The sequence below is a fragment of the Neodiprion pinetum genome, chromosome 7, assembly GCF_021155775.2.
Source record: "Neodiprion pinetum isolate iyNeoPine1 chromosome 7, iyNeoPine1.2, whole genome shotgun sequence".
Lineage (NCBI taxonomy): Eukaryota > Metazoa > Arthropoda > Insecta > Hymenoptera > Diprionidae > Neodiprion > Neodiprion pinetum.
In genome coordinates, this window is record NC_060238.1 from 25,357,106 (window position 1) to 25,379,645 (window position 22,540).

Below are 22,540 nucleotides of genomic sequence, written 5' to 3' on the forward strand. Positions count from 1 at the left end.
TCTCTCTCTCTCTCTCTCTCTCTCTCTCTCTCTCTCTCTCTCTCTCTCTCTCTTCCCCTCTTCTCCGTACACGTATAACTTTTCTCGTTCTTTCTTTCTTTCTTTCTTTCTTTTTCTCTTCTTACACTCCGCATTCATTCCTCTTGTTACTATACGGAGACTAGATCCGTATGCGAGTTACTTCTCTTCTTAGTCCTCGTAGTCTTGGGTCGTTGGTTGTGTTCTCTCGTGGTGATGATGCGGTAGTAGCCACCTCCTCCTCCTCCTCCACCTCCTCTCCTTCTCCTCCTGCCACATGTATACACCACATATCTTTACCCCCACATAGTTATACATACATGTAAATTCGTTCGTTCCGTGGAATCGCGTTGCCTGCCCACAATGGGGTTTATTGTATTGTTGCAACCTCCACCTCCTACCACCGCCCTCCCCCCCCCCCCCCCCATCGGCAACCTTCGCTCTTCTCTTTCTATTACTCCTCCTCCTCCTTCTCCTCCTCCTCCTCTTCGGTCAAGATGGTGTGCCGCGTCCACCCGTCCTCATCTTCTTCTTCTTGTTCTTCTTGTTCTTCTTGCCTTGGCCCAGGGGTACACACGGGTACACGCCGGATTCGAAGGATTATTTTTATTCCTTGTCAAGCACGACTTACGCCGCACGCCCTGCCTCTCTCTGTCTATATATATATATACATACACATACATATATATATATATATCTCCGTATCTCTTTCGTATCTCTTGAACACGACGATGCTTTCTTTGTACACTGTATAATTCTCTTCCTACTGACGTGACGTCGTGTCTTTACGTTTGTAACACACTTCTTTTCTAACTGCATCAACGTCCCTCCATTCCCTTCCCTATGATTTTCTATTTTCTAATCTTCACCATGCCGCCTTTAATCCCACATTATTTACGACGTGTTACCGATCGAAATTAATGCATAACTACGACGTTGTCCATGTACGTATGCATGCATGCCAGAGAACGACGAGACACCATCTTGGTCCTCGTGTCGTTTCTTTTGTATTTGTATACTTGCAATAGTTTTGCGAAAGGAAAAACTTGCTCGATGATTTGCTCTGCTAGCAGGCTTTGCGCTCGCTTTGTGCGTGCCAATCCCTCTTCGGGAGTATCGTAGTTGAGAGAGAAAGAGAGAGAGAGAGAGATGGATGGCTCGTAATTGCGTGATGTGTGCATCGTGCGCCACGAGTTCTGACAAGTTATTCACTCTCCGAGGGCAAGGAACTGTTGCGTTGTTGAGGTTGCTTGTTTTAAATATATTATAACCTTCAAATTCATGGCTGAAATTACGAAACTTTAATACTGGACAAACGTGGCGGGTGGCGCGGTGCGAATTTCTTTATTTTGTGTTTTTTTATTATTCTTTTTTTATCCCCCCCCCCACATCCTTTCTTTTTGTATCCCCCTTACGTACTATTTATTTTCAATTTTTCGTTTTTACACGAACTGTTGTGTAAAATAGGAAGAAGAACGAGGTCGAAGTTAGTCAAGTTATCATAACGAAAACAATCGTTAATTTTCTTAACCTTACAAATGTTTTTTTTTTTAAGGAATCAAGATTTCGAAATACGAGTGTGTTTTGTCGTATTACGGCTTATACTGAATTTCGGACAATACGAAAATCGCAAGACGACAATTTTTCCTCGGTGTGAATAGTTGCGATATAACGTTTACCGTACAATGATTTACTTTCCGGACAAATCGTTATTTCACTATTTCAGGGACGTTGGAAATGCAGTAAATTATAACAACGCAACTCTTGTTCATATTCTGAAGACTCAACTACTTCAAAGTCACTATAAATTTGCAAAATAGTGAGTGTCTTTCACCGATGTTTCGTTACGTCAAAACCTACTAACTTCAGTACGACGAAGAAGATTAAGGGAAGGCGTTACGCGGTGTAATTTTTGCCTTGTCGTACCTTCCATCATTTCGAGATTTAAGTATCGTAACGAATTGATTGATTCTTCTTTTTCCTGTCCTTCCATTTTTTTTTTCCCCCATCCTTCTTCCCAACGAAGTTCCGACAAGCTTATACCTACGAACGGTGTCGATATTCTTGCACAAAGCCAACTGTTGATCGTTGACCCTCTGCACTGGTTGTCTTTCGTTCGTTCGTCTACTCGTAGTGCCCGCGTTGTTCGTTACAGCTGATCGTTTGCTGATGCTCGTTTACCGTAATGACGTGTCGAAGGAATCGATCTCCGTCATACCAAGTCACGTTACTCCGAAAACCTTGATTATATATGTAACATACCGATAAATACGTGGAGTACATGTATTTTCGAACGAAAGAAGATGTCGGTAGTTGTGTTGTAGGAATGAAAGATGAGAGAATATTCATTCGCGATATGTATTAATTTACATTATCAACATTTTTCGTTCACGATACTATTCAGTCTGGGAATAATTATCGTCGTTGTTGATTTTCTTCTGTCACAGTTGCGCGGATATTTTACTATGTTAAATGAGGTACGTAAGTGTGTACATGGAACAGATAATGAGAAAGAGAGAGAAGGAGAGATGACGATAACGCTCGTAATAATTATCCTTTGTGGTAGTTCGATATAACATTATATTATTATATTACAACGTAATTATATGGCAGCCGGCGCAGCGCGGCATGAGATAGAAGAATAGTTGGCGAAAAAACGCGCGAAGCGTAGTTTGAAAGGGATGCGTGCAAACTAACGCGTGTGCGTATGCATGCATGGTTCTTTATCCATGCCATAGGTAACGAATGTCACGTCGGCGCGACGCAGCTGGTGGTGTTTGTATTATAGTAAAAACTACGTAGAAATCTTTTATCGAATATGTAATGCAAGCAGTTTAAAATATGGAATATGGAAATTCGAGATGTTTCTCGCGGAAATTTATGTGCAATGTTTGCCTACTGCAGCAACAACTGTACGTACGTATGTAGTTGCGAGCAAACTTACACCCATCTGTTACTTAGTTGCATGCGCCGTGCCGGAATAGACTGATATGAGATTTCTGCGGTTATCCTTAGACCGGCGGTGACAAGTTTTTACTAAACACAAGCGCACACACGCACGCACAAATGTCTAGACTCGCCGATGATATCTGGTTGAAGTTCCGTCTTGTTTTTCTCTCTCTCTCTCTCTTTTCGTTTTTTCGACATCGTCTGTGTCTTCTTTCCTTTTTTTTTTTCCTGTGTTTTGAATTTCGTTGCATCTCGTCATCGGTCATTTGCACCACGCGTCACGATCCAGTCATTGGTATATAACATTTATTCGTACTATTGTTTAACTGAATTTTGAAGGGGAGGATTGTCAGATGGATCGTCTTTGTATGTACGCACGTATTACGTTTGCTTGATTAATCATTTTTTCATATAATAAAAGATTTATTCAATGGTTTCGTACAACGAATAACCGGAGTACAAGCAACGAGTCGTTTTGTGTTTGACTGCGTATACAAAGCTTTTGTAGCAGCCGCGTATGTACCTATAATATGCACGTTGGTTGTACACTCTACCGTGAAATATCATTCTCGCGGCGCGATGTTGGTTGAAACGCGAAGGAGAGTGTAAAAATAAAAGAGAGAGAAGAAAAAAAAAACTGTTATTCGTGAAAGTTTCACGTATTTAACAACGTACGGTGACGATGGAAAAACACTTCTTAATTGTTATTTTCTGTACTGTGTACGTTGTATCGAACCTTAAAGTGAGGAAGAAAAAGATAACGACGAACGAGAACGATGTAATATAAGTTTCGTGACAAAAGTAAACAAAGAAATCTTTGATTGATTTCAGTAATATTTCTTCAATTATTGTATAAATACCGTCTGTGTACAGTAATGATGCGGTAATCGATAAGCCCAGGCTAGCTGAGAATAATTGTCCGTATGCATGTGCCGCGTGCATACACGCAACGTATTATTCCTGTGTTCGGTAGCAGCCGGAAGACAAAGTATTTTTATTTCACATTTATGCAACGAAACATTGCGTACTCATCGTACGCTCGGGAACGCAGCAGCAGCACCAGCAATAGAGAGAGAGGGGGGGGGGGGAAAGGCGGCTAATTTTATACATCGTTTGTATATGAGACATGACGTGTATGTGTTTGTATGTATAGACGTAGCGTAAATTATGAAAACTGAATATACATCTTGCCCCCGCCCTTCACTCTCATTCTACGCGATATGCTCTATCTTTCTCATTCTCGTTTTTCACCCACTCACTTACAATCTCCTTCTCTCTCTGCAATCTGTAATGCATAATGCGCCTAATCCATAGAGAATTCTCACGATCAAATCAATTTATTCCTCGGTACGTGATAGTTGGATGACGATGCGGCGCTGCAGCAGCAGCGGCGGCTTGAAAGAAGAGAACGTTTTCCGCGCCATGCGTGCAGCAGCGTTGATACACATTCATTTATCGTATTGCGTTGTTGTACGCACGCAGTGATGCAGATACGTACGGTAGTGAAACGGCGTGTACCTAGCTGTCTGCTTACTCGCCCCCCTCTCGCCTCCTCTCACCCGCCTACATCTGTCCCATCAACGTATCCCAACGACGAATGGGCTATTTTCCTCTACCTGCAGGCTGATTTATGCTTCACCAACACAGCAAAAGTAGTTAGGATTGCCGGTGGAAGAGGAGAAGGCTGCGATCCTTTTCTTCCTTCCTTCCTTCCTTTTTTCCTATACTCTACCAGTGGTTCGCAGGCCTGAGTCCCCATTGTTCCGTGTTCGTACCGAGCTATTCTCTGACCTCCCCGGCGACAAACTTGAAAGTGTACTACGATATTCGTGGGTGGAAGTATAAGTAAAACTGAAGCTAGCAGCGAAACCTTTTTCAACGTCGCTAGAATTAGAGAAGTTCGGTTCAGTTGTCATCCTGGTAATTCTACAAAAGTATCGGGGTTTCAAGGCGTTTTACCAAAAGCTTGATTTTTGGACCTCACTTCGCTACCTTATGCGAATGAACGTTAAAATAGAACTTCAGCCTCGTGATAAATGTTTGTACTAATATGTACGTTTACTTGTATATGTAATATAATATTGTGTGATATAATGTCGCGTAATGTTCCGTGTGAGACGGCGAGAGTGGTGCGGTAGGCGAAATTCCGAATTTGAAAAGTTCCGTAAGTGAGAAAGTGAGAAAATTTAAAGATTTGAAGCGTTGAAATTCCGAATGACCCAAGATTTTCAGTTCTGTCAAATTCTGGCTCGGTGAAATTTCACCATTTTGATATCTTTTTTGTTTCGGATTCTCGATATTTTTACGTTCGGAATCCTGGTCTTTCCGATTTTCGGTTTCTCTCATTTTTCACACCCACTCGTCGAGTAAACCAAGCTGCGTGAGTATATTTAAATTCTCGGAATTTTACTCCATCGAAACTTTATTTATGCGAATTTTGCTCTTGAATTTTCGGAATCTTGCATCTGGGAAGTTTGAACCGTCGGCTTTCCGACCATTCGAACCTTCGTTGTTTCGTAAAATTGCAATTTCTATACTCCCAAGTTCCTCCAGCAACCAATTCGGAATTTGTAGCTTTTGCCACTTCTAAAATTCGAAACTCCAATCCCGCCCCGGGAGGGCGCAAGAGGGAGAACGAAAAAGAGAAAGAGAAAAAGACCCTTTGTGTTTTCGTTGGATGGTCTCTGCAAGACCCCTGACTCTAGTAGGTACACCCGTACGAGAACCGAGGATGGTCGCAGGTATTGGTTACAAATTGTCGGAGTCTAGACACTGCCGTTAAAAGGGCGTGTTTTTCACCAAGGAACAAACCAGCATCGGATCTCTTTCTTTATTACATTATCCTTGGCAACTATGCCTTTCGAGTAATCGCCGTTTGCCTGCCCTTCTCCTTGCGCCTCACCGTCTTCAACTTTTAACGTATTGTACGAAGGGAAACCGACGCCCCGAACCCCCAATGTACGTACGTACCTTATACTTACGCACATACACCTGCAACCATCTCGTTTTAAATAAATAAAATTTACAAAGTTGCATTATGTACATTGTTACTTCTACATGATATATACCTATAATATTTCTGAGAATATACGTTGAAGGTATAAACTGTTTCACTTGTTTATTCTTGCAAATTTCTCCTTCCCCTTATTCCCTCCCCTCCCCTATCCTCTCCTCTCCTCTTCTCTATTCTCGTTCAATTTCGACGCAAACGATGCACCTTGTCTGGAACTTCCTTGTCGATCGTTGACGCTGACCTCACGTCCCTTCGTAGGTTGGAAAAGGGCAAGGTGCAGCGTTGCGTTTCGTCATACTCAATTAATTCTGCACACGTGGTATAGTCATTTCGTTGCTTTGCGTGCGAGTGTCGTTGTTATCTGCGGATGCTGTGCAGTTTTCCTTCTACGCATCACAATCGTTTTGGAATTTATATTTGGAAAAAGTTTGTATACATATGTACATGCCAGAGTGTTGCGCGAAAAAATAATTTGCGTAATTTCCAACGCGGCGCGATGTGAAAAGTTTGTTTCGGCCGAAGGAAAGATTCTCTCCAAGGATGAGCGTGTTTCACGTTACATTCAAGATGGCGCCCATTCGATTTTTCACTTTCTCTGCAACGAAAAATTATTTTTTTCCCGAAACACCCTCGCTATATTTTTGACACGTGATATGAGCATTTTTCTATTACTAAAAATGACTGCGCAGAAAGTCGTTCGACCCGTGATTTCTAATCGTTCAACCGTTTTTGTCAGATGTTTGTTTGGGTTGAGGGAAAGATTCTTTCGAAAGATGAGCGCGATACGTACGTTAGAAAAAGTGAAAAATCGAACGAACGCCATTGTGGATGTAAACGTAGAACACGCTCATCTTTGGAGAGAGAATCTTTCTTTCAATAATTTTTTTTCGTGCAACACCCTAATGTACACACTTGTACGTATATATATATTCACGAGACACGCATCAGAGCATCAACTGCTAATCAAATATTGCGAAAAGATGAAAGGCGCGCGCTCGCACTGGAGGACCAGAAGAAGCGCACAACGTCATTGCATATAATTTATACGTTGCACATGTGTTGTGCACATCGCCGTTATGCTTCATGCCCGTTGCGTTTCCACGTATAATGTAACATCGCCGCGTCCGATGTTTGTAATCCGACATTCGTTTCAGCTTTCCGTTAATTGAAATTTATTTATTTACTTACTTATACCGTATTATGTTCATTTTCCTTTCCCTTCAAAGCTGCGGTGTGTAGATGCGTATATATGTATGGATGTCGTGTAGTATATTTCCATTTATTTGTACATCGTGTAAATTCTTCCTCTATTTGTATTTTTTTTTTTTATCACCCAAACGACCACATGGTCGTTGTAACGCACCGTACAGAACGTACCCATTCTACTCGTGCGAACGTATCGTACACGTTTTACACACACGTACGTAATCACGAGAATGTAAGTTGAGTACAAAGTTTTTCCTGCGGGTAGCTGGTTTATCGAGAGAATTCCTCGACTTGGAAATTACAGCGGTCGGTGATCACGCGGGGATACACAATGTATACATATGGTATATAAACCTATGCATACACCGAAGTGAAACGTATGCATGCGTGTATGTATGTATGTATGTATCTATGTATGCGGACACGCGTGTATAAACGTAAAGAATTATTAACGGGATAAATTGTGACGCGGTCTGTTGGTACATATGTTAGAACGACCGTCGAACCTAACAACGCCTGTAATATCTTGTTTTTACAGGGCAATCATTAGAAGATAGGATAGATAGGAACAAAAGAGACTGCAGTCCAAGCGAGACGAGAGAATTCGAGTATAGGATGCATGGGAGCTGGAGCTGGGAAGGAGAACTGGAGCTGGGTGAGGGAACGATCACTCTGCTGCGCCAAAGACGGAGACCAGAGAGCCCGGACTCGACGCATCCGGTCCCCGATACCCGGGTGCTAAGGTATGCACCCAGCCGTTGCCACCGAACGCCTACCTCTCAATCGCCGCACTCCGGCCCGCAGCCCCCTCTCACACGTGTCGACTGTAAGTGATGCCACCCTTCACCCTTCTCCCACCCACCCCCTCCCACCTCCGTCCATCCATCCATCCGTCTATCTAACCATCTGTCTATCTATCCTTGTTTTTCTGCCTTTCTAAATTTCGACACAACGGACGGGGTTGAAATTCCGAATTTGAAAAATTTAGAAAGCTTAGAATTTCGATTTTTTTGCTCGCGAAACTTGAAGTGGAGAAAATCAAACTTTGACCATATCGTCAAAGTTTCGAATGGTCCGAAATCCGACGCTCAAAGTTAAGAGAGTGCAAAGTTACGAAAGGGCGTAACTCTGACAAGTCAAAGTTCCGATAGTGAGAATACTTTTTGAGTAAACTAGGTCGTGTAATTTTACTCCAACGAAACTTTACTTTTCGGTACATTGCTCTGCCGTAACTTGAATTTTCGGAACCTTGAGCCGACGGCTTTCCGACCATTCGAAACTTTGTTGTTTCATCAGAGTTTGATTTCTTTGTTTCAAGTTTTGCCACCTAATAATTCGGAATTAGACGCTTTGGGAACTTTTAAAATTCGGAATTTCCATCCTGCCCTCAATAAAATACTGTCCGTATTATTCCGTATGAAGAAGTATATTTTTCCTTTGTTAAAAATCAATTTAGAGCAGCGTCTGGCCGATCCTGCAGGGGAAATGTTGACCGCTACTCATCCTGAGATGCACGAGAAGCGGGATTCCCTTGGAGTTGTGGGCCAGTATGGGGGAGGTGCTGGCGGGGGCGGCGGGCAATCCCCGGAGGATAAATGCGTCGTTGAGCAGCCACCCCCGCCTCCGCCGCCCCCGCAAAAGGATCCCTCCGACCCGACGATAAGCGCTAAAAAGTTACCGAAAAAACGTAAATTCGATTTGTCCGCTCTTGACGATATGAATAAAACCAACAACGCTACCAGCAACGTTACCAGCAACGTTGGTGGCGATCTTGTTGTTACCGGATTGCGGGGTATCAATACAACCTCTATAAATCAACCCCAAAATATTCAACATCCGACTCTTCTTCCGTCTCCTCCGCACCAGCAACCACCGCCGCTGCCGCAGCATCAGCAACAGCAACATCAACCCGAATATTATCAGGTAAGACGATAACATCGTACATACCTATGTGTGTTACGAGAGAAAAATCTCTAGCATTCTTTTAAGTACGATATAGATTCGTTTTGTAATTTGATTTTATTTTATCAACGATTAATCAGAAATGCCTCTTTGGAAAGTTTCTGTAAGATCCTCTAAGCATTTGAATGGTTAGTTTCTATACTGACATTGGTATAATCAAAAGAAGACGGTAAAAATGCGTGGATCCAACTGACTATCGATCGATGCGGACAATAATATATAAAGCTACCAATTTATACTTGGCAAGAAAAAGATTTGATTGAAATCTTTACTTAAAATCACTCGAATTTATTTTCAGGTACAACAGCCACATGCAGTTGTAGCTCCGCCGCAAAGCACAGCGGTGGATTATTCTTGTCGTGAAGAACCACCACGGTCTCGTCCTCGGTTACAGGTAGCACCGGCAGCAGCGGCGATAGACCTGAGCGAGTGGCGGGAGCACAAAGTGCTAGCTTTAAGGGACTCACATTATTACCCGGGGGTTATAAGCAACGCGACTCATGGTGATATATACGTTAAGTTTGACGGTGAGGGTAACCTAGTTAAGTACGAGGATGTGCTGGGGATAGGAAAATACGATGTCATCAAGGATTCGAGTCCGTCGGTTAGCCAAGTGACTGTTGATGCGAACGTTTGCTTTAGATATCCTACCACATCTAACAACCACGCCGAAACACTGACCAGTGTTTTTGTGAAGGGTACTGTTTGTGAGATAATATCAAATCCAATTAGTTTTGTCGTCAAGATACCTGGCGAAGATGATCAGAGCTGTGAATTTGTTGTTAAACGTGCCGATTTAAGGCTCGTCCAACCTCCGTGGTGGGATGAACTCGAAGGCCTAGAGATCGTTGATCCGCCAAGGGCCCAAGTAGTCGGTAAGATTTTGAATTTTTTTTTCACTCGAATATTTTCACACTTTGGAATGTTGTCATCAATAACATCAGTAATTTATTCCGTCAGATCGTGGCTATCGAAATTCGTTGGAGGCACCTGCGTCGGTACCGGTCTTACAGCTTCATCATGCTTCGCCGCATGCTTCACTTATTGCTCACAATGACGGAAATGCATATTACAGAAGTAGGGCGACGAGTCCCTTATTGGAGTTGCCAGGTTCCGTCCAATCAGGAAACAACACTTTGAACATAAGCAACGGAAGTAGAATATACGAGGATTTGGAAAGTGACGACGATTTGGGCAGAGAGGATATAAGGTTTCCTTCTGATGCAGGTAAATTGTTATCATATTTTTTTTTATGTCGAGTATAGCAAGGCTTCTCACATTCTCTCTACTATTTTCAGTTCTTTGAGTTGTAGGGATATTGTTTTCCTGTGGTCTGAGGTCATATAATTTAGAAACGTTGTGTGTGTAAAATTATGATTCAACCAACGAGACAAAGTAAACATAATTTTGTGAGAATGTTTTAATTTGATCAGCTTTTACATTAAGCTCAAGATAGGTCAGAGTAGAAAATAATTGTATTCGTATTCAACTGACAGATGCAAAATTGTCAGGAAGCAGTAAAAGGAGCAGTATGCAAAGCCGTGGAAGTACAAGCAGCCTTGTCGAGCAACGCAGTATAACTCCTCGTTCCCAGGCGGCCACACCCAGGCAAGTGAAACAAATGAACGACGAGACGGAGCTTTGATTATCTTTGATAAATTTCCTTAAAACACGTTGTAGTCGACAATTAATTTACGAAACACTATCAACAGATCTCAGGCGGCAACGCCACACAAATACAAAAAGGGTGACGTAGTAGCGACGTCTAGTGGAATCCGGAAAAAATTCAATGGTAAACAATGGCGCAGACTTTGCAGCAAAGAAGGATGCTCAAAAGAGAGTCAGCGGAGAGGATACTGCTCTCGCCACCTTAGTCTGAAGGGTTCAGGATTCAGGGGCACTAGCACGTTTCCCGGGTAAGAAGCCACGATTTTATTTTGTCGCATTATTGTTTCAAAAACGCACCCAATTTCAAGACAATTCGGTCGTATTTTTCGTTCCGTTATTTTATCGTTTTGTTTTTTGCAGGGGTAAAATGGACGGGGAAGAAACCTCACGGGATTCCGATACGTCTCCAAACTACGCAGATAGAAGAATAGCCGGACGTTTCGACCAAGAGGAAACTGAGGCCGCAAACATGCTTGGTAAGCTCCTCCTTTTCCCATCAATTACAGCTCATAGGCACGAAAAATTGCATTAACAAAATCATCTCTAACGACATTTCTCGTTTCAGTATCACTGGGGAGTTCGCGTTCAGCAACCCCGGCCTTTTCACCTACGGGACAGTCCTCTGTATCGCCGTGTATAAATCAGAGTCCCGTTCCGTTGTTGGGTCTGAATCAGAACGTCTTCATGCCAATATCGAGTCCAGCGCATCACCCTCCTCCCATAATATCACCTGGTGCGAAATGGAAGCATTCCCCTACCCAACCGAATTTCGTGGGTCAGTATCAGCAGCCCGTAATTAGACCAGAGCTAGTCAGGCCGAACGGGAGACCAGGTCAAACACCACCAGCAAGCATCGGCGCCAGTGTGATCCGGATTTCACCCGTTAGTAGATTATTGGCAAGCCAGAGTTTAAGCATCCCTACATGGCCCGATCAAAGTCCGCCTCAAAGGCATCCGTCGGTTGTTACGTCGTTGGCTCAGCAACAGCAACAACAGCAGCAACAGCAACAACAACAACAACAACAACAACAACAACAACAACACCAACACCAACACCAACATCAGCAGCAACAACAACAGCAGCATCAGCAGCAACAAAGCATAATATTGCAGCATGCCCTGACTTCTAACAACGGTTTTTCGAACCATTCGGAAGTGACGCAATCTAACAATCAGCTATTGAAGCCACCCCACTCACCCCATGTTCCACTCTCGGTAACACCAGGGCAGAATCTAACCATGATTCATAAACCTCAAGACCAACCCGTCGACTACGCTCAACCATTGACCCAGACTCAGACAATGTATTTAATGCCTCATCAACATGAGAAAAAGTATGTGATAAAAAGCACTACTATGGAAGCAACGCCATTGTCTAGCGGACATTTGGTTAGTAATCAAGACGACAAGTATAGACAAACGATGATTAATCATTTGGGACAATTACCACCCTTACATCAAACACAGTGTCAACCCCCCCAGTCACCGGCAGCTCAGTCCGTCCACGTTGAAAAAATGTCTGCTCTCCAACAGGTGAGTGTTAACAGTGTTGTTATTGATTATGATTTTGGTTGGATGTACGCGCGATTTGGCACCATATTTTCTGTGATCTAAAACTCTGCTATATGGTGGGATGGTTATGAATATGCACTAGCCTCTACATATACATATGCATAATAATTTTGGGGATGTTATTTTTGTCGAATTAGATTTTTTTTTTCTTTTCCCCCCTCTTTGCGAGTGAATTCTTTGATTTTATTTTACTCGGTAATGTCAAGGACAATTTTGGATTAGGTGAACCACGGATGAGACCTGGGAGGAAAGAAGGGGGGGAGAAGACTTTAAATTAAATTGTGGAGACACGGACAGCGAAGGCTTGCGAGACGGTCGGGGGACGTACGTTGTTAAATGCTTGTAAAGATAAAAGTTTATCGACCCCGTAAGAGGCGTAGGACGTCTCCCTTCCTTCTTTCGTTCAAAGGATCAGCCGCACGAGTGCAGGTACACATGTACTAATAATATGAACTGAAATGTTAGAAATTTCAACTGTAGTTGGCTGTTTATTCTGAAAAATTATGAGAGCGCGTCGCGTGTAAACTCCGCCTTTATAAAATCATTTGGATCGCGTATATACAATGACATTGTTTCGTTGAAAAAAATGGATTCTTTTTATCTAGCAAGCCAGATCCCTGAAGTAGGCATACAAAATGCATTCTTTTTTTCAGGTCAGCAAAGTAACCCTTCCGCTTCATCTTTCATCTCACGTGGACTCCCAGAGGACTTTGTCGACACCGGCAACCATTGTGATGTCTGCTACGACAACCATTAATGACTCGGCACCACCAACCAGCGTTTTCCAACCCGTCATCGTTCAACCAAGTCACTTGACTCCAATGGCAAAAATCCAACCGCCTCGAGAAGATAATCATCAAAAGAACAATGGAGTTCTATGTGAGTGTAAAACAATATCTTTATTTCCTTTACGCTGCCTTATCGATATTTCTCTCCAGTTAATTTATTGAATTTTTTTCAAACTAGAATTGACCAACTCTTTTTTTCAAACCTCAGTTTCTGTTATTTGTTTGTTTTTGTTTTTTTTCTTCTTCTCAGGAAAATTTATGCTTCAGATTGGAAACAATTATTAATATTTTATAACGTTTGCATTTATTTGTATTATCATATCCAATGTATCATCAATAGTACAGATAATGTACTAGAGTGTTGAAACAACTTGAATCTTAGATTTTATGGACATAAACGCCATTCGTTATTAGTGGAGATGAAAAGCATTGAGTTTTTGGAACAAAAATCATAAAACTACTGTCTTCGTATGTCCTATTATCACACAAAATTTATACATCCTTGACAGGAATGGTAAGCGGACACAAAACTAGGTCTTAGTAAAAAAAATGTTGAAATATTCTCTATCTGCCTACTTTCAACAGGATACGTAGAATATAGTGACTTTACTTAGAAAAATTACATCATCATGATAAGTTTCATTTACTAGACAGTAATTTTATAACTAATCGTGTTGTTTGCCTCGAAAGTTGTCAATTTCTTTTCAAGTCTCATAGAAAGTAAAAATAAAAATCACGTTGTATCGATTGTGTTGAACATAATCGATGGATTGAGTAAACTCGGAGAGTTCATGACTAAGTGAAAAGAATTTCACAGATGGAAGCCGCGATGTTTCTCCCGCATATCAGCCCCAACTCCCGCAACTTGTCACCAATGCTGTGTCCAAACGGAAAAAAGGTTTGAACCCTAGAAAGCGAACGCGATCATCGTTTGAGTTCTCTCTTGTTCTAACTACAATTCGAATAATGGTATTACTTGGTGGCTGGAATTGCGATTTTCTGTAATCATATAAGCAGCGATGAGATGTTAAATTGTCTTGTAAAACTGCGTACAGATGGTCCAATTTTATTTCATACATTTTTTCGTATTCTTCCAAGTTTAATTGACATTAAATCAATAGCCATAGTAACTGCCATTATTCAAAAACAGCGACATGATATTGAGCTAACTCTGCTTCTATCTCATTTTCTAACCGCATTTTCATGACTTCTGCCACTACGGTGTTTGATGTTGCTTGTATATAGGGTCAAGATGTTCCAACTAACCAGTTTTCAAATTTGAACTATGGATGTTGTATGCGAACAACGTGCGTACTTGAAGGTTTTCTTCAGAGTTATCAATTGAACCTCTCAGCTGATCTGACGATTGTTTGGATTAATTTTTTTCAAGTATTAATTAGATGAACAAATATTGCGCAATGATTGTCCGCCTTCCGACGTCTCTTAGTTTGATTTCGCACCTTGCATTAACTCATTGTAATGTCTAGGGGTTTGGCAGCACTTCTTTCTGTTTTTATTATAATCCAAAAAATGATATTCAAAATGATCCCATCTAATTTCGCTGCTATTCCCATGCTGTTACTAACCACATTCATCACAACTAACCAAATAATTTCATTCCAGCTTTTTCCTGGCAGACGATAGTGTTGGACCAGCCAGAGGTCAGTCCGCCGCCATCAGCCCTCAGCCCTCCGTTGAGTGCACCCCCGATTCCTATGGGTACAGGCAACAATCCTAGCGACGATGGTAGCGGGCATGCTCCTGGGGCTGGCCCTGAACCCATCACTCCGGCGGAGGAGGATGATGACGACGTTTTTGAGACGGAACCGACAACCCCGGCTGAAGTAGAGAGCAGCATCAACAAACGTCGAAGTCAATCACTCGGTGCGCTGCACACCAAAGATCCACAAAGTCCACTTAAAGTGAGTTTCATTACTCATTTATTTCAACTCAGAGTCTTTTTTCTATTTAATCATTCTACGTGATCCAGAAGACCATTTTCTGGCACCAACACGTCGTGTCTTTATCCTACTGATTGTATGACCGTTGATTGATCGCGCGATCGATTGTTGATGTAGTCTATTCGTCGATCTGGAAGTATTTTTTTAGCATCGAGAAAAAATGACATGTTTTCTGTTTGCTACATTTTTTGTAGCAAACTGTGAAAAAACCACCGATGTTACAGGCCAAGGACCGAATACGACGACCAATGAATGCTTTTATGATATTTTCAAAACGTCACCGAGCGTTGGTACACCTAAGACATCCCAATCAAGATAATAGAACAGTATCGAAAATTCTTGGCGAATGGTGGTACGCCCTGAAACCTGAAGAGAAACAGAAGTACCACGAACTTGCTTCGGAAGTAAAGGAGGCTCATTTCAAAGCTCATCCAGACTGGAAGTGGTGCAGCAAAGATAGGCGGAAGTCATCGACTACCGGATTCAAGGGCGCTGAACCACGAGGGAAACTTAATAGCACCGGAGAGGAAACTGATATGGGACCACCCTCTGATGACGTGCCTTTAACCCCGCGAACAGTCGACGAACCATCGGCACTCGCACCCAGCATATTCGAATCTCCGAATATCGAGGTAAGTTTGTTGAATTTTTCTTCCAGTCTCCCTTACAGAATAGTCTGTCTGTTTTTGCATCACATAATCGCAAAACATATTCGGTTCTTAGATCGGTGGTCAAGCGCGCGATTCTCGTCGTGTTTCCGAAATTCCGCTGCAGGTTGAAAACTCTGAGTCTGATATGAAGCAGGAGGAGGATGGTAACGTATCGGATGACGATCAAATGGTGATATGTGAAGATCCGCAACCGGAAATAGACTTGAAGTGCAAGGATAAATTGACAGACAGCGACAATGAGGGGCAGGATGAAAATGTGGAGAATAAAAATTACGCACAGGCGAGATGTTCGCCTGCTAGTGGTCAAAATCACGACGCACAGGATACTAAGATGGACATAACATGTAGGCCTAAGCCTATCAAAGGTAAATTTCGTATCTGGCGCGTTTGTTCTGCTCGAAATTAACATTATTCACTAACGACGTGGAAAATTTGTGATTGCAATTTAATCATATATTTTGTAACAGCCCGACCACCATCCGCCGGCATGGAGACTACGACAAAATACCATCATGCATCCATGGACAAAGGTGGCACTGTTTCGGTCCTTTCAACAACGTACCCTTACCACAGCCCTGTTAATCCGAGCGGAGTAACGGGTTTCCAGCCTAAGGGAGGCGCGTTTATAACTATGCCTGTATCCCCGAAAGTTGTTAAACCAGAGCCGGTTAAAAACATTGAGCAACAATACAGTACCCAGTATAGTGTCAGTAATCTCGTTGCTAATATTCAGAACGAAAACGGGCGAACTCTACCGAAATTTCCTCCTTCACCCATCGTTTCACATTCGGTGAGCCAAAAGTTGATTATCTGTTTGACATTTTTTTTTCTCGGGCCACGAGAGTGGTAGATTCGCGTAATCTGCATGTTATTTCATGGTGCCTTCTTGATGATGGCAGTTACAGGTCAGACCCATGATGACGCTTCTTAAAGAACAACAGGGGATACAGTCAACAAACTCTATGCATCATATGCTAACTTCCAGTGCTGGTTACCAACCCCAACTCACCCTCACAGTAGTCAACAATGAGGTCATGTCAGGTTCAAAGCCCCAGCAAGGATCTCAGTATCTTGTCCAGGCATCGCCTCATGCTAGAATGTATGGAAACTTCCAGATCCCTGTTTCAGGTATGTGTTTATAATTATTATTTGACACGTCTCTAATATGCACACGTAACGTGCACGGAGTTTGAAATAAGAGCTTGGTGTGTTTAAATCACTTTGAGTACCGTTCAACGTGGTAAAGCTTTGTTTCTTATTTGTGTTCATTCTATTTTCAAACGAAACTCAAGGTACATTGCCCTCTGAAAATGAAAACTATTTGACGCCTGTGTTTTATTGTACTCTTTGTCACCATAAATTCGTATTCTTTGGCTCTTGACGCTACCAGCTATATTGATGTACTTTGGCTACTTTATTTTAAGGAGCTTGTCCAATGACTCAGTGAGGGAAGAATGCCAGTATATTTCTTTTTATTATTTTTCTTCTCATTTTCTCGTTTACTCTTTTCTTTCAGATGCCAGTGGCCGTAGTATATCTGTTCAGAACTTAGTAACCAGTGGTAAAGTCGAAGCTCATAGCGTTATTGTGAGCAAAGCTTATCCAGTGTCAACTCCAAGTCCTGGTACACCAAGTTATAAAGGAATCGGTCACTCAGTTACACGACTTGCTGAAATTGAGCAAAATGATAATCAATCTACTGTAAACCATGCTCAATTCTATGGTAAGTCTGCAATTCAAAAAACCAAGACACTACTGCTCAATTTTATCTTGTATTACTAACATCTAAGTTTTTTTTTTGTTAATGGGTGAACAAAAGTCTGAACCTTTGTCAAAGAGTAATGTTTATATTTTGTTGAAGCAGTAAATGCTCTGAAATTAGATCAAGAAAGGAAAGACACGGTTAATATTCACGTTCCGGTACCTGGTGACAGTCACAAGCAACCTTCAACGCCGCATACTCCACACACGCCGCATAACAACGATCATTTGTCGAACACATCTTTCGCAATGGAAGAGCCAAGAGGAATCGGCGCTTTGAACAACGTCGACGTAGGGACAAATAAAGCTCCATTTATGCTTGCTCCAACACCGGCGCAACTTGGTCGGGCTCCGCTACAGAGGAGACAATCAATGGGTAAATAACATGTGAGACGATGAAACGACCTATTTATCCAAATGGCAAATATTTATTGTATACTCTTAACAGCAATGCCTCCCACATCAAATGCGGGAGATCATGGGCCTCCGACGTCTCAGAATTCCGATAATCGGCAGCCTTCAAATTCTGTCCAGAACTTCGATCAGCTGCAACAAAATTCCAATACCGAGCTTCTGGCTGCGTCGTCACCATCCACGAAGAAAGGTTCTTTCTTCAAGAAGAACGTCGAGGACGGCATGGACAGGTACAGGCAATTGTATGTCTACTTGGAGTGTAATAACAAAGATAAAAAATGAAGAGGAATTGATTAAATCACATGTGTATAATATTTCTAGGGTTCTGGAGCAAGTTAACTTCCAAGAGAAATTTTCATCGTTGCCAGAATTCAAGCCAGAGGAAATCCAGAGTCCGAGCGCGATCGGCATTACCAGTGGAACAGGTGCATCACCTCATGTCTCTGTTACACCGGGACTACATCAGTCTAACCTATCTTCATCCATGCAGGATTATCGTAAGAAATCTGTGCAGGGACCTCATAGACCCAGTTGTAAGTAGTATCTTTGAAAACTGTGCAGACAAAAATTACAGAGTAATACTTGAGAGTGTAATTATAACTTTATTTTTTTTTGTCATGTTAATTAACAGTGAATGAGGATGATACAGAGTCAGACATATCGATGTCAGTCACCCCTAAGTCGACGAGCAGTGTAAAATTGACGGGGAATCAATTTTTTGGTCCCGACTTCAACATAGAAGCATTTAGAACGAGCACTGATCCAGGCGGCGATGTTGATCCGAGTTCACCGCGGACTCCGAAGACTCCCAGCGGTGGGGTTGGCGGTGCGACAACCGGTGCGAGCAGAGGTGAAAACGAACGAGGTCACAGGAAGGTACTGGAGCAGCGACGAAAGCTCGTTATGCAGTTATTTCAAGAACAGGGTTACTTCCCGACGACGCAGGCGACTTCTTCATTTCAGGCAAATCATGCCGATATATTTCCTACCAAAGCGAGTCTTCAACTGAAAATAAGGGAAGTTCGGCAAAAATTGAAGGCTAACTCGACGCCTGTGAGCGCCAGCAGTTTGGTCAGCCCGTTACCGGTGTCGGAGTCCTCACCTGGGGTTAACGGTAATTGATGGTTTTTCCTTATATCTCCTCTTACATCCAGGTATTAAGCGGACTTAGAGATTTGAGATTTTGAAACTTTGCGTCACTTTGATTGTTTATGACAATAATGCAAATGAATATAATCGGCTCATACTTTCAGAGATGTTTATTGACATATTTGTGAATAATTATGTTGTATGGGATGGTTCCCAGGTCAATAATTTATAATATGGACGGTCCAACATCATTAGTCCAACGAGGTAAAATTGAATTTTATCACGATTCCACACGGACGGGAAATCTAATCCGGAGTCCCTCTATCTGAATCTTTTTATTGAAAATTATAAAAATGGCAACCGAAAAACGCTAAATTAAGAAAAAATCGGGACATTTGTTATCATAAAATCGTGACAACATCTTCTAAGGATTACATTTCAGGGGTGATCGATATCGAGAGGCCCGATGAAGAGACCCAGACAAAGAAATTTCGGATTTGATTACTCTGGACTAATTACGTTGTGGACCGTCCGTATTATTGACCTGGGAACCATCCCATACAATATAATTATTCACAAACACGACAATGAACACCCTTGAAAGTATGAACCGGTTTTATTAGTTTGTACCATAAATTTGTTATGAACAATGAAAGTTACGCAAAGTTTCAAAATCTTGAACCTCTACAGTCCCCTTAACGTGCAAATCACTGGATCTCTGCTCTCTAGTTTCTCTCGCTCTTACTACCCTCTCGAATGTTTAAAGATTGAACTTCACAGGACCTCTTACTGCCCCCCCAACGTCGATGGGTGCTCCTCATTCGCTGCCGGTCGGCAATACCAGCGGTAGCTAGCCCCCACGCGCCAACTGTGATAGAAAGCGTACCCCCTCGCCCCGCAGCGCATCCGCCTCATAATGTTATGAGAACATCGTTATTAGAAGAACAAAATAATCGCATCGTCCGCACCGTGTAGTCTCTGTGAAACGATTAGCTGGGACGGGAGAAGAAGTTTACATTTTTTTTTTAAATCTTTTTTTTTCACTTTTTTTTTGTTATATTTTTTTTCCTATCTCTTCGAATTTCCTTCTCCAGGCGAAACGTGTTCGTGAGACTCGAGTGCTATTCTCCCGTTAACGTGGGCACACAATCGTTATTGATATTGAATACGGGCGGGGATGTCTTACATCGATCGGCTACGTGGTTTAATTAAATAATATTATGTCAAACTCCTGTCGAGAGAATGTTTTAGTTTTCTGCATACTTAGTGGTATATCGGTATCGGAAAACTGGTGTGTCTCGTTTTTATTATTATATCTTTACGAATGCTTGTGCAATAATTCGTCGATGAACTTTATTGGCTTGAATCTTGTTCAGCAAAGTTAGGATTCGTTATTTTGTAAATTTATAAAATTACTGCAATATCGCTGAAATATTTCAGAGGAAATGAAAGGAAAAAAAAACGTATTATAAAACTTTCACAGTTTTAAGCACGTGGTATGTGATTTAGAGTTTAAAAAAAAATCGTACTTGTATATGAATCCTTGGGTAACGCTCGAATCTTATATCTGATCAAATTTATGTCGTTACTTGCAACTGTGATTTGTACCCGTAGCCGAATTAAGCATGGCATAATTCAAAAGACGTGTAGCTGATTCTTGTAGTTATGTAGTAATTGATGCGGGGCGAATCGGACGAGGCCTATGCCAATGTTAATAATAATAATATTAATAATAATAATAATGTTATGGGAGAAAAACTTATAATAAAAAAGAAACATTAAAAGACGTGATCCGGTGGTTAAATGCGCCGGTCCGTTTTAATGAAACGTTATCGCTATTAAGTCATTCTATAGAATTTAGATTAACATTTTATACATATATCTACACTATATATATATATATCTTGATAATTGTTTAAAAAAAAAAAAAAAAAAAGAAAAGAAAACACGAAAACTCGAGAACAAAGTCCATAGAAATATATAAATATATATATAGTTATATATGTATTAAAATATTTGCACAAAATCTAGATGACGCAATCAACAAAAATGTGTTTTATATGATATAAGTGTAAATAATGGTATAGTACGTCTCGCGCTTGGGATGTTGCGTGATGACGAATCATTGTAATCATAGAAGCGATTTTTCGTTCGTGTTAAACCTTGGTGACAATGCGTTGAATTATTCTGTTAATTTGAGAAGGACATGATAAAGACACGGTGCCATTGTGTGGTAGCGATGATATCCAGGGAAAGTGCGAATGACGTTCAATTCCCTTGTTATATTATTTAACGGTGTATTATTATATTAACGGTTAATCAATTCATTGCCCGATAGTTAATAAACATAGATCGTATTAATATGTAATTTAAAAAAAAAAAATATTTCCAATATTATTGAAAGTACTTATCGACTGTTTTTAAAAGGCTTTGCTAAGGTTCAACGTATTTATACGTATTTTATAGGTGTTTTTAAAAAATGGTCACTTTTGTTTTTTTTTTTTTTTTTCTACTCCAATGGCCACCTTAGATTTAAGCGGTTTTATATTGGCTATATGATGATGTTTTTTTTTCTTTTTTTTTCTGTCCAAGCCGTGACTCATGTATTTTACACTCGTATACAATATGGCGCGTGTAGATCTGTTAATCAATTTCCAATTCGTCATTGATGAAAATGGCTTTCACATTCTAGCATGTTATCTACTTTTACCTACCACATATACATATAGATTTACATTTATGTATTCACATATACATCGACGCCCAATATATTTTGTTTTAACGGTCTTGTTTGAATCTATATAAATAATTCTTGTCTCAATTTTTTTTTTCCTTTTTTTTTCTACCACAATTTTATTCGAAAGAACGCTCTGTAAATCGTTGCGGAAATGTGTTGAATCTTGGCAAAATAACGAAAAAAAAAATATAATAAAAAATGGAAATATATTGTTGAGAAATTGGCTGTAAAATATAGATATTGTAATTAGCAAAAAATGTTCTGGAAGTGCACGATAAAATGTTCAGGTCTCGCGCGACGGCACGCATATATATTGTAGCTAAACAGCAGACAGCGCATGTTCTACATATTTTGTAAATAAAAACAATATAATTATATTATATTATATAAAGAAATAGAGTATAATAATTGAAGTATAGTAAAGGATATAGTCTTGTAATTTGTAGAATAATAGTTATTATTAAAAAAAAAAAAAAAACAAAAAAAAAACAGAAAAAATAACATAAGAAAATATTAATCACTAGTATAATTACTTCTACGAGTTTAGGCAGGATTAGGTTTAGTTTAATTACAAATAACTGGGCCTTTACACGTCATTGAAATTTTGGCTCGGGATTGTTTACTCCACTCCCTCATAATCAAATGCCATTTGGTTCACACCCTCCAGCCTCCGTATAAACTGAAAAACTTGTTCCCAAATGATTGATAACTCTTGATACCATTATTTGTGT

General features: G+C 40.9%; 1 protein-coding gene across 15 annotated transcripts in view; it reads left to right on the forward strand.

Annotated features, from left to right (window-relative positions):
- The window catches only part of cic (Putative transcription factor capicua), a 26,668-nt gene extending 4,313 nt beyond the window's left edge, over positions 1-22,355 (forward strand). For 4 of the 15 annotated variants that reach the window (XM_046635776.2, XM_046635774.2, XM_046635775.2 and 1 more), the window contains exons 2-22: positions 7,725-8,012; positions 8,648-9,109; positions 9,447-10,023; positions 10,109-10,375; positions 10,645-10,756; positions 10,861-11,064; positions 11,177-11,292; positions 11,382-12,349; positions 13,042-13,267; positions 13,994-14,074; positions 14,800-15,098; positions 15,332-15,769; positions 15,861-16,173; positions 16,276-16,598; positions 16,708-16,936; positions 17,325-17,531; positions 17,670-17,945; positions 18,018-18,225; positions 18,305-18,516; positions 18,615-19,097; positions 19,853-22,355. In XM_046635776.2, coding sequence (XP_046491732.1) covers positions 7,932-8,012; positions 8,648-9,109; positions 9,447-10,023; positions 10,109-10,375; positions 10,645-10,756; positions 10,861-11,064; positions 11,177-11,292; positions 11,382-12,349; positions 13,042-13,267; positions 13,994-14,074; positions 14,800-15,098; positions 15,332-15,769; positions 15,861-16,173; positions 16,276-16,598; positions 16,708-16,936; positions 17,325-17,531; positions 17,670-17,945; positions 18,018-18,225; positions 18,305-18,516; positions 18,615-19,097; positions 19,853-19,926 — 6,156 coding nt within the window. In that variant the 5' untranslated portion in view covers positions 7,725-7,931 and the 3' untranslated portion in view covers positions 19,927-22,355. Of the gene's footprint in view, positions 1-7,724; positions 8,013-8,642; positions 9,110-9,446; positions 10,024-10,108; positions 10,376-10,644; positions 10,757-10,860; positions 11,065-11,176; positions 11,293-11,381; positions 12,350-13,041; positions 13,268-13,993; positions 14,075-14,799; positions 15,099-15,331; positions 15,770-15,860; positions 16,174-16,275; positions 16,599-16,707; positions 16,937-17,324; positions 17,532-17,669; positions 17,946-18,017; positions 18,226-18,304; positions 18,517-18,614; positions 19,098-19,838 lie in introns of all 15 variants that reach the window. The other 11 variants (XM_069137910.1, XM_069137907.1, XM_069137903.1 and 8 more) reach the window with 11 other exon arrangements.
- Positions 22,356-22,540: the final 185 nt, after the last annotated feature.